The sequence below is a fragment of the Triticum urartu genome, chromosome 2A (genome assembly GCF_056163025.1).
Source record: "Triticum urartu cultivar PI428250 chromosome 2A, HENAU_Tu73, whole genome shotgun sequence".
Lineage (NCBI taxonomy): Eukaryota > Viridiplantae > Streptophyta > Magnoliopsida > Poales > Poaceae > Triticum > Triticum urartu.
The window spans coordinates 669889683-669901604 of record NC_141874.1 but is presented as its reverse complement, the minus strand read 5'-3'; the positions used below and the strand labels follow the sequence as shown (position 1 = coordinate 669901604).

General features: G+C 48.0%; 1 protein-coding gene across 4 annotated transcripts; it reads right to left on the bottom strand.

Moving 5' to 3' along the window:
* Positions 1-9197: 9197 nt before the first annotated feature.
* LOC125539607 (beta-1,2-xylosyltransferase XYXT1) lies at positions 9198-11550 on the bottom strand. Of its 4 annotated transcripts, none has more exons than XM_048703103.2 (5): positions 11250-11550; positions 11110-11166; positions 10956-11012; positions 10804-10860; positions 9198-10490 (listed from the first exon to the last, which is right to left on the bottom strand). In XM_048703103.2, the coding sequence occupies exons 1-5, from the start codon at positions 11377-11379 to the stop codon at positions 9328-9330; spliced, it is 1464 nt and encodes a 487-aa protein (XP_048559060.2). In that variant the 5' UTR covers positions 11380-11550; the 3' UTR covers positions 9198-9327. The 4 variants fall into 4 exon arrangements, with proteins under 4 accessions (XP_048559060.2, XP_048559059.2, XP_048559058.2 ...); XM_048703102.2 differs by having other exon boundaries at positions 10956-11015; positions 11250-11549; XM_048703101.2 differs by having other exon boundaries at positions 10804-10863; positions 11250-11549.
* Positions 11551-11922: the final 372 nt, after the last annotated feature.

Below are 11922 nucleotides of genomic sequence, written 5' to 3'. Positions count from 1 at the left end.
CTGGTTTGTAATATGATGCTTGTATGACTTATTTTATTTGTAGAGTTGTGTTGTGATATCTTACCGTGAGTCCCTGATCTTGATCGTACATGTTTGCGTGTATGATTAGTGTACGATTGAATCAGGGGCGTCACAGTGGGGGGGCGCACCAGCCTACCTGGGGCTGGTCCCCTCCCACACTTGGCCCACGCAGCCTTCTGGGGCTGGTGGCCTCACCTGGTGGACCCCCGGGACCCTCCCGGTGGTTCCGGTACATTACCGATAGCACCCGAAACTTTTCCTGTGACCAAAACGGGACTTCCCATATATAAATCTTTACCTCCGGACCATTCCGGAACTCCTCGTGACGTCCGGGATCTCATCCGGGACTCCGAACAACATTCGGTAACCACGTACATACTTTCCCTATAACCCTAGCGTCATCGAACCTTAAGTGTGTAGACCCTACGGGTTCGGGAACCATGTAGACATGACCGAGACAACTCTCCGGCCAATAACCAACAGCGGGATCTGGATACCCATGTTGGCTCCTACATGTTCCACGATGATCTCATCGGATGAACCACAATGTCAAGGATTCAATCAATCCCGTATACAATTCCCTTTGTCTATCGGTACGATACTTGCGCGAGATTCGATCGTCGGTATCCCGATACCTCGTTCAATCTCATTACCGGCAAGTCTCTTTACTCGTTCCGTAACACATCATCCCGTGATCAACTCCTTGGTCACATTGTGCACATTATGATGATGTCCTACCGAGTGGGCCCAGAGATACCTCTCCGTTACACGGAGTGACAAATCCCAGTCTCGATTCGTGCCAACCCAACAGACACTTTCAGAGATACCCGCAGTGCACCTTTATAGCCACCCAGTTACGTTGTGACGTTTGATGCACCCAAAGCATTCCTACGGTATCCGGGAGTTGCACAATCTCATGGTCTAAGGAAATGATACTTGACATTAGAAAAGCTTTAGCATACGAACTACACGATCTTGTGCTAGGCTTAGGATTGGGTCTTGTCCATCACATCATTCTCCTAATGATGTGATCCCGTCATCAACGACATCCAATGTCCATGGTCAGGAAACCGTAACCATCTATTAATCAATGAGCTAGTCAACTAGAGGCTTACTAGGGACATGGTGTTGTCTATGTATCCACACATGTATCTGAGTTTCCTATCAATACAATTCTAGCATGGATAATAAACGATTATCATGAACAAAGAAATATAATAATAACTAATTTAGTATTGCCTCTAGGGCATATTTCCAACAGTCTCCCACTTGCACTAGAGTCAATAATCTAGTTCACATCACTATGTGATTGTAGAGAATCCAACACCCATGGGGTTTGTTCATATCTTGCTTGTGAGAGAGGTTTATCAGTCAATGGGTCTGAACCTTTCAGATCCATGTGTGCTTTACAAATCTCTATGTCATCTTGTATATGCAGCTACCACGCGCTACTTGGGGCTATTCCAAATAACTGCTCTACTATACGAATCCGATTTACTCCTCAGAGTCATCCGGATTAGTGTCAAAGTTTGCATCGACGTAACCTTTTACGGCGAACTCTTTTACCACCTCCATAATCGAGAGAATTCCTTAGTCCACTAGTTACTAAGGATAACCTTGACCGTTGTCCTGTGATCCATTCCTAGATCACACTTGTACCCCTTGACTGACTCATGGCTTGGCGCACTTCAGGCGGTACACAACATAGCATACTTTAGAGCCTATGTCTAAAGCATAGGGGATGACCTTCGTCCTTTCTCTCTATTCTGCCATGGTCAGGTCTTGAGTTTTACTCAATACTCATACCTTATAACACAGCCAAGAACTCCTTCTTTGCCGATCTATTTTTGAACTCCTTCAAAATTTTGTCATGGTATGTGTTCGTTTGAAAGTACTATTAAGCGATTTTGATCTATCCTTATAGATCTTGATGCTCAATGTTCAAGTAGCTTAATCCAGGTTTTCTATTAAAAAACACTTTTCAAAATAACCATGTATGCTTTCCAGAAATTCTACATCATTTCTGATCAACAATATGTTAACAACATATACTCATCAAAAATTCTATAGTGCTCCCACTCACTTCTTTGGAAATACAAGTTTCTCATAAACTTTGTATAAACCCAAAATCTTTGATCATCTCATCAAAGCATACATTCCAATTTTGAGATGCTTACTCCAGTCCTTAGAAGGATTGCTGGAGCTTTGCATACTTGTTAGCATCTTTCAGGATTGACAAAACCTTCTGGTTGTATCACATACAACCTTTCCTCAAGAAAAAAACGTCGAGGAAATAGTGTTTTGACATCCTATCTGCAAGATTTCATAAATAATGCAGTAACTGCTAACATAATTTCAGCAGACTCTTAGCATCGCTATGAGTGAGAAAGTCTCATCGTAGTCAACTCCTTGAACTTGTTGGGAAACATCTTAACGACAAGTCGAGCTTTCTTAATGGTGACACTTATCATCATTGTCCGTCTTCCTTTTAAAATCCATTTGCACCCAACAACCTTACGACCATCAAGTAGTTCTTTTCAAAGTCTATACTTTGTTTTATACATGGATCCTCTCTCGGATTTTATGGCCTCGAGCCATTCATCGAAATCCGGGCCCACCATCGCTTCTTCATAGCTCGTAGGTTCATTGTTGTCTAGCAACATGACTTCCAAGATAGGATTACGTACCACTCTGATGTAGTACACATCCTTGTCGACCTATGAGGTTTGGTAGTGACTTGATCCGAAGTTTCATGGTCACTATCATAAGCTTCCACTTCAATTGGTGTAGGTGCCACAGGAACAACTTTCTGTGCCCTGCTACACACTAGTTGAAGTGACGGTTCAATAACCTCATCAAGTCTCCACCATCCTCCCACTCAATTCTTTCGAGAGACACTTTTCCTCGAGAAAGGACCCGTTTCTAGAAACAATCACTTTTGCTTCCGGATCTGAAATAGGAGGTATACCCAACTGTTTTGAGTATTCTATGAAGATGCATTTATCCGCTTTGGGTTCGAACTTATCAGCCTGAAACTTTTTCACATAAGCATCGCAGCCCCAAACTTTTAAGAAACGACAGCTTAGGATTTTTCTAAACCATAGTTCATACGGTGTCGTCTCAACGGAATTGTGTGGTGCCCTATTTATAGTGAGTGCGGTTGTCTCTAATACCTAACCCATAAATGATAGTGGTAATTCGATAAGAGACATCATGGTATGAACCATATCCAATAGGGTGCAGTTGTGATGTTTGGACACACCATCACACTATGGTGGTCCAGGCGGTATTAGTCGTGAAACAATTTCCATAATGTCTTAATTGTGTGCCAAACTCGTAACTCAGATATTCATCTCTATGATCCTATCATAGACATTTTATCCTCTTGTCACGACAATCTTCAACTTCACTCTGAAATTACTTGAACCTTTCAATAATTCAGACTTGTGTTTCATCAAGTAAATATACTCAGCATCTACTCGAATCATCTGTGAAGTAAGAACATAACGATATCCACTGCATGCCTCAGCACTCATTGGACTGCACACATCAAAATGTATTACTTCCAACAAGTTGCTTTCTTGTTCCATCTTACTGAAAACGAGGCCTTTCAGTCATCTTGCCCATGTGGTATGATTTGCATGTCTCAAGTGATTCAAAATCAAGTGAGTTTAAACGATCCATCTGCATGGAGTTTCTTCATGCATATCTACCAATAGACACGGTCCGCATGTCTCAATCTTTTCAAAACGAGTGAGACCAAAGATCCACCAACATGGAGCTTCTTCATGCGTTTTATACCAACATGACTCAAATGGTAGTGCTACAAGTACGTGGTACTATCATTACTATCTTATATCTTTTGGCATGAACATGTGTATCACTACGATCGAGATTCAATAAACCATTCATTTTAGGTGCAATACCATTGAAGGTATTATTCAAATAAACAGAGTAACCATTATTCTCCTTAAATGAATAACTGTGTGGCGATAAACATACTCCAATCATGTCTATGCTCCACGCAAACACCAAATAACAATTATTTCGGTTTAACACCAATCCCGATGGTAGAGGGAGCGTGTGATGTTTGATCACATCAACCTTGGAAACACTTCCAACATATCGTCATCTCACCTTTAGCTAGTCTCCGTAGCCTTTTATTTCGAGTTACTAACACTTAGCAACCGAACCGGTATTTATTACCCTGGTGCTACTAGGAGTACTAGTAAAGTACACAATAATATAATGTATATTCAAAATACTTCTGTCGACCTTGCCAGCCTTCTCATCTACCAAGTATCTAGGGTAGTTCTACTTCAGTGACCGTTTCCCTCATTATAGAAGCACTTAGTCTCGGGTTTGGTTCAACCTTGGGTTTCTTCACTAGAGCAGCAACTGATTTGCCGTCTCATGAAGTATCCCTTCTTTCCCTTGCCCTTCTTGAAACTAGTGGTTTTACTAACTATCAACAATTGATGCTCCTACTTGATTTCTACTTTCACGGTGTCAAACATCGCGAATTGCTCAAGGATCATCATGTCTATCCCTGATATGTTATAGTTCATCACTAAGCTCTAATAGCTTGGTTGCAGTGACTACGGAGAACTATCACTATCTCATCTGGAAGATTAACTCCCACTTGATTCAAGCGATTGTAGTACTCAGACAATCTGAGCACATGCTCAACGATTGAGCTTTTCTCCCTTAGTTTGCAGGCTTAAGAAACTTGTCAGAGGTCTCATACCTCTTGACGTGGGCACTAGTCTGAAATCCCAATTTTAGTCTTTGGAACATCTCATATGTTCTGCGACGTTTCAAAAAACGTCTTTGGTGCCACAATTCTAAATCGTTAGTATTACGCACTGAACTATCACGTAGTCATTAAAACGTGTATGTCAGATGTTTCCCAACATCTACAGACGACGCTCGAGGTTCAACGCACTGAGCGGTGCATTAAGGACATAGCCCTTCTGTGCAGTAATGAGGACAATCCTCAGTTCACGGACCCAGTCCGCATAATTGCTACTGTCAACTCTTAACTAAATTTTCTCTAGGAACATATCTAAAACAGTAGAACCAAAGCGTGAGCTACGACATAATTTGCAAAGACCTTTTGACTATGTTCATGATAATTGAGTTCATCTAATCAAATTATTCAATGAACTCCCACTTAGATAGACATCCCTCTAGTCATCTAAGTGATACATGATCCGAGTCAACTAGGCCGTGTCCGATCATCACGTGAGACGGACTAGTCATCATCGGTGAACATCTTCATGTTGATCATATCCACTATACGACTCATGTTTGACCTTTTGGTCTTCCGTGTTCCGAGGCCATGTTTGTACATGCTAGGCTCGTCAAGTTAACCTAAGTGTATTGCATGTGTAAATCTGGCTTACACCCATTGTATGCGAACGTTAGAACCTATCACACCCGATCATCACGTGGTGCTTCGGAACAATGGACCTTAGCAACGGTGCACAGTTAGGGGGAACACTTTCTTGAAATTTCAGCGAGGGATCATCTTATTTATGCTACCGTCATTCTAAGAAAATAAGATGTAAACATGACAAACATCACATGCAAATCATAAAGTGACATGATCTGGCCAATATCATCTTGCGCCTTTTGATCTCCATCTTCGAGGCGTGGCATGATCACCTTCGTCACCGGCATGACACCATGATCTCCATCATCATGATCTCCATCATCGTGTCTTCATGAAGTTGCCTCGCCAACTATTACTTCTACTACTATGGCTAACGGTTAGCAATAATGTAAAGTAATTACATGGCGTTTTCATTGACACTCAGGTCATAAATAAATTAAGACAACTCCTATGGCTCCTACCGGTTGTCATACTCATCGACATGCAAGTCGTGATTCCTATTACAAGAACATGATCAATCTCATACATCACATATATCATTCATCACATCCTTTTGGCCATATCACATCACATTGCATACCCTGCAAAAATAAGTTAGACGTCCTCTAATTGTTGTTGCATGTTTTACGTGGCTGCTATGGGTTTTTAGCAAGAACGTTTCTTACCTACGCAAAACCACAAGGGTGATATGCCAATTTCTATTTACCCTTCATAAGGACCCTTTTCATCGAATCCGATCCGACTAAAGTGGGAGAGACAGACACCCGCCAGCCACCTTATGCATCAAGTGCATGTCAGTCGGTGGAACCAGTCTCACATAAGCGTACGTGTAAGGTCGGTCCGGGCCGCTTCATCCCACAATGCCGCCGGATCAAGATAAGACTAGTAACGGTAAACAAATTGAACAAATCATCGCCCACAACTGCTTTGTGTTCTACTCGTGCATAGAAACTACGCATAGACCTAGCTCATGATGCCACTGTTGGGGATCGTAGTAGAAATTCAAAATTTTCCTACGTGTCACCAAGATCAATCTATGGAGAGACTAGCAACAAGAGAGAGGAGTGCATCTTCATACCCTTGAAGATCACAATGCGGAAGCGCTACAAGAAAGCGGTTGGTGGAGTCGTACATGCAGCGATTCAGATCGCGGTCGATTCCGATCTAAGCGCCGAACAACGGCGCCTCCGCGTTCAACACACGTACAGCCCGGTGACGTCTCCCACGCCTTGATCCAGCAAGGAGAGAGGGAGAGGTTGGGGAAGACTCCATCCAGCAGCAGCACAACGGCATGGTGATGGTGGAGGAGCGCGGTACTCCAGCAGGGCTTCGCCAAGCACTATGAGAGACGAGGAGGGAGAGGGGTAGGGCTGCACCAAGAGAGAGATCAAATCACATGTGTTGGGCAGCCCCATACCTCAAGTATATATAGGGGGAGGGGAGGGGCTGCGCCCCCTCTAGGGTTCCCTCCCTAAGGGGGGCGGCAGCCCTAGATCCCATCTAGGGTGGCGGCTAGAGGGGAGAGGGAGAGAAGGGGGGCACCCTAGGGTGGGCCTTAAGGCCCATCTGGACCTAGGGTTTGCCCCCTCCCACTCTCCCTGCGTCTTGGTCCTTGGTGGGGGGCGGGGCGCACCAGCCTACCTGGGGCTGGTCCCCTCCCACACTTGGCCCACGCAGCCTTCTGGGGCTGGTGGCCCCACCTGGTGGACCCCCGGGACCCTCCCGGTGGTCCCGGTACGTTACTGATAGCACCCAAAACTTTTCTGGTGACCAAAACGGGACTTTCCATATATAAATCTTTTCCTCCGGACCATTCCGGAACTCCTCGTGACGTCCGGGATCTCATCCGGGACTCCGAACAACATTCGGTAACCACGTACATACTTTCCCTATAACCCTAGCGTCATCGAACCTTAAGTGTGTAGACCCTACGGGTTCGGGAACCATGTAGACATGACCGAGACAACTCTCCGGCCAATAACCAACAGCGGGATCTGGATACCCATGTTGGCTCCCACATGTTCCACGATGATCTCATCGGATGAACCACAATGTCAAGGATTCAATCAATCCCGTATACAATTCCCTTTGTCTATCGGTACGATACTTGCCCGAGATTCGATCGTCGGTATCCTGATACCTCGTACAATCTCGTTACCGACAAGTCTCTTTACTCGTTCCGTAACACATCATCCCATGATCAACTCCTTGGTCACATTGTGCACATTATGATGATGTCCTACCGAGTGGGCCCAGAGATACCTCTCCGTTACACGGAGTGACAAATCCCAGTCTCGATTCGTGCCAACCCAACAGACACTTTCGGAGATACCCGCAGTGCACCTTTATAGCCACCCAGTTACGTTGTGACGTTTGGTGCACCCAAAGCATTCCTACGGTATCCGGGAGTTGCACAATCTCATGGTCTAAGGAAATGATACTTGACATTAGAAAAGCTTTAGCATACGAACTACACGATCTTGTGCTAGGCTTAGGATTGGGTCTTGTCCATCACATCATTCTCCTAATGATGTGATCCCGTCATCAACGACATCCAATGTCCATGGTCAGGAAACCGTAACCATCTATTGATCAACGAGCTAGTCAACTAGAGGCTTACTAGGGACATGGTGTTGTCTATGTATCCACACATGTATCTGAGTTTTCTATCAATACAATTCTAGCATGGATAATAAACGATTATCATGAACAAGGAAATATAATAATAACTAATTTATTATTGCCTCTAGGGCATATTTCCAACAAAAACACCCCAACACTTTCCCATGTGCCGCCCAGAGCCTCCTCCTGCCCAGCGACCACATTCAGCCGCTGTCGCGCTCCGCTCACAGCCGGCTGGCTGCGCGCGCCACTGCCCGGCCGCGCTCACCTCCTTGCCAGGCCGGTCGCGCTCCTGCCTCTGCCCGGTCGCGCCTCTACCATGCTAGCCTTACCACCGTGGCCCTGCTCCGCCCGCGCCCGCCGCACTTCCAACCATGCCACCGCTGCCCTGTTCCACCCGCGCCATCGCCGCACTGCTTCCCCCGTCTCCCTGGATCGATCTCAAGCTCAGGAGGACGACAGCCATGGCAGGAATATGAAGGGGGTGCAGGAGCTCCGTTGCCGCTGCTTGCTCCGGTGCGCGCCCAGCTTCCTCACTACCCGCGCCCGTGCGCTACGGCTGCTGCGCTTGCGCCCGTGTGTACCTCCCTGCTCGCGCCTGTCTGCGGCGGCCACCGCCCACCGCCGTTGCTCGCGCCCGTGCACCTGTGCGGCATAGGCTGGTCGACAGGGGGGTTGAAGGGCGAGGTGGGCGGCTGTAGGCCCTTGCCGGCTGGGGAAAGAAAGAGAGGAGGGAGGAAGGAGATGGGAAGAAGGGGATGCATTGTGGAGCTGATTGTTTTTTTCTTTTTGATTTAGGGATGTCGGTGTAAAATCTATGGACTAGTTTGTAAATTTTGATCTGGCACAAAATATTACGCCATGTAGGCAAAAAAGGGGCCCGTCTATCATAATCTCATGTAACAGAGTCAGATCCGCCGATCCGTAGTTTTTATAAAATAATTATATAAGATATGGTGTTTTTCTGCAAGAAAATTATAACGCCTAGCTTTTAAAATGGTGGTTTTCTGCTACTTACTCCTGTTTAAACACACACCGTCGAAGTAGAGAGAGGCCCGACAGAATTATATCTAACGTGACATTGCATCACCACCTCGCCATGCCGCCAGAAAGTCAATAGACAAAAAGAAAAGGCAACTTTATGCTCCATCGACACTAATAAAAAGCTGAACACGAATGTGAACTACTCCTTGTACAAGCGAACGCTTTACCACCGAATGACAGAAAACGGTTAAATTGTGCTATATGCAAATGCCAATGGCGTCGCCTCCGGCGTCCTCTGCCCCTAGCTACTGCCGGCGTAGGTGGTCGAGCGCCTGCGCCAGCGTCGGCGCGAAGCGGGTGGTGTTGATGCGGACGTTCTGCTTGGCGAGGTACAGCTCGAACACCTTGTCCCAACCGCTGCGGTGGACGGAGGCGGGGTCCTTGACCGCCGGGTGCTCCGGCCCCAGCGTCTCCATCAGCGAGCTCTCCTCCGCGCTCACGCTGTAGTCGAGGTACCTGAGCCCCATGTCCGTGGCGGGCTCGCTGAACTCCGCCCTCGCGATGTCCTCCATGTTCCCGTACGGCACCACCTGGATCAGCACGCCGCCGGGCGGCAGGAACATGGCGTTGGTCAGCCCCGCGCCGTGCAGGCCCAGCACCACGTCGAACGAGTTCACCACCCGCGCCTGCTCCACCTCCCCCTCCGGCGTGTCGCCCCCGCCCCGCAGCTCCGTCACCACCGCCTCGAACCCCGCCTCCTCCGCCGCCCGCGCCACCTCCGGCTCGTTCAGGATGCGGCGGTAGTGGCCCCGGTGGATCAGCAGCAGCCGCGGCTTCTTCTCCGGCTCCCAGGCCAGGCTGGCCGCCGCGCCGCGTGGGAGCGCGTAGGTCTCGCGCAGGAACCCGGTGAAGTCGGCCATGGAGAGGCGGCCCCCCGGCACCAGCTCGGGGACGATGCTCAGCTCCTTGTCGAGCCGGAGCCCCACCGTGACGCGCGGGAAGCACCGCACCTGCGCGTCGCCGTCCATGTCCACGAGGTCGTACTTGGACAGCCCCTGCAGGAAGGCCCTGTACTGGACCAGCCACCGCGGCCTGAACTGGATATTGCTGACCAGGAACGTGACCTCGCCGTGGTACCGCCGCGACGCGACGAACAGCGGCACCAGGATGTCGGCGTAGGCGTGCCAGTAGTTGGCCGCGTACCCGCCGATCCCGAACAGGACGGCCGGCATGTCGTGGGTCACCGTGCACGGCGGGGCGGCGGCCCGGTCCTGCAGCTGCGTCACGGTGACCTTCCTGAGGCTGGCGAACCTGCGCGAGTACGGGTTGATCGTCCACTCGTGGCGCTCCGGCCAGCTCGCCGCCGGGACGAGGGTCACCGACAGGGCTGTGCCGTTGGTGCGCACGTCACCGTCGACTTCGCAGGTGTCGGAGCGGCCCTCCATGTTACACACCACCTTGCCATTCTCTGTCGCACGCCAATGAAATGGAAAATTTCCCCGTAGTTAATTAAAACTGGCAAATCTGCCTCAAAATATTTAATCACCAGACACCTAAAATTTTGCAGGTTACTTAGTCATGATCAAGATCAGATGAATCAAATAGTGTATAATACTATCAAGTGACATCGAAGACAGGGTTCACTCTTCCCCACATGTTGACTTCGATCCGTTAATGCATTCTCATTTTCTTTTAAAGTTTTTGTACGATGACGTTGGATTCTGAATCTGAAACAAATAACAACAAATAAACGTACGATCAAAATAAACACGGGTGTTCACCTGTTTCGCCGGGAGGTTTGATATTATCCACGATCTGTGGTACTTCGGCACTGACAACTGCTGCAATTAAGCAAGTAACAACGAGAAGTTTATAGATCGACCAGGGTTTTACTGACTTCTGACTGCGGTTTCAAGATGCAATAGCAATTCACCTGTTTCGCCGGGAGCTTTGATATCATCCACGATCTGTGGTGCTTCCGTACTGACAACTGCTGCAGATTAAGCAAGTAGCAAGAAGTTCAGACGAGGGGTTTACTGACTTCTGAAGTTTTATATAAGATGTAACCATGAACTGTATCAGTTCACCTGCTTCAACGGGAGCTTTGACATCATCCACGATCCGTGGTGCTTCCGTGATGACAACTGCAATCAATATAAGCAAGAAGATTTCAGGGACCCGTGCATGGTGATTGCTGGTGAGGTTAAGCGGAGGATTCATTGCTTACCATTGGGGGAGCTGACCGCGAAATGCTGAGCGACGAGATAGGTGAGGAGCATGAGGAGGCCGCCGACGACGTAGCCGGCGTTGAGCTGCCTCTTCGGGCTCCTGCCGGGCTTCCCCTCGCCGCCGCGCATCGCAACCTCCGGCCGCCGCTGCTCTCTGCTCTGTGTAGCTGCTGAATTTCTTGCTTTTGAAGTGGTGTTCGTGGAGTGTAGTATTTTGCATTAGCCTGTGCTGCGCTCGAGGCTAATCTCGTGGGCTGGGTGCCTGGGTGTGCAAATGGTTGTTGACTTGCACTCGAACTTACTGCCCGGTTCTCACTGGGTAAAAATTTGGAAATAAAATAGTGAGCACATCGTTAACCCAACGGAGCGTGGCATTCATTGCGATTCCATTTTTCTTCCTAGAGATTGACGCCGATTGGAAATTGCCCACATGTATATCCTGAGGTCGCGGCAACGTAACGTGGACTTCAACAGGATTTATCATTTTGCAGTACAGACGCGTTCATCCTTCTGCTTCCTCCTCGGGCAGATTGATGTTCAAGTGCAAATGCTTTTTGGAAATTTTCTGCTTCCCCTGGGGCAGATTGATGCTCAAACCCGCCCACCAGAGTTGATCAGAATCTTTTTTCCTCGGTAAATTAATAAACTTTCTTATGGTTGGTCAGGGCAAAT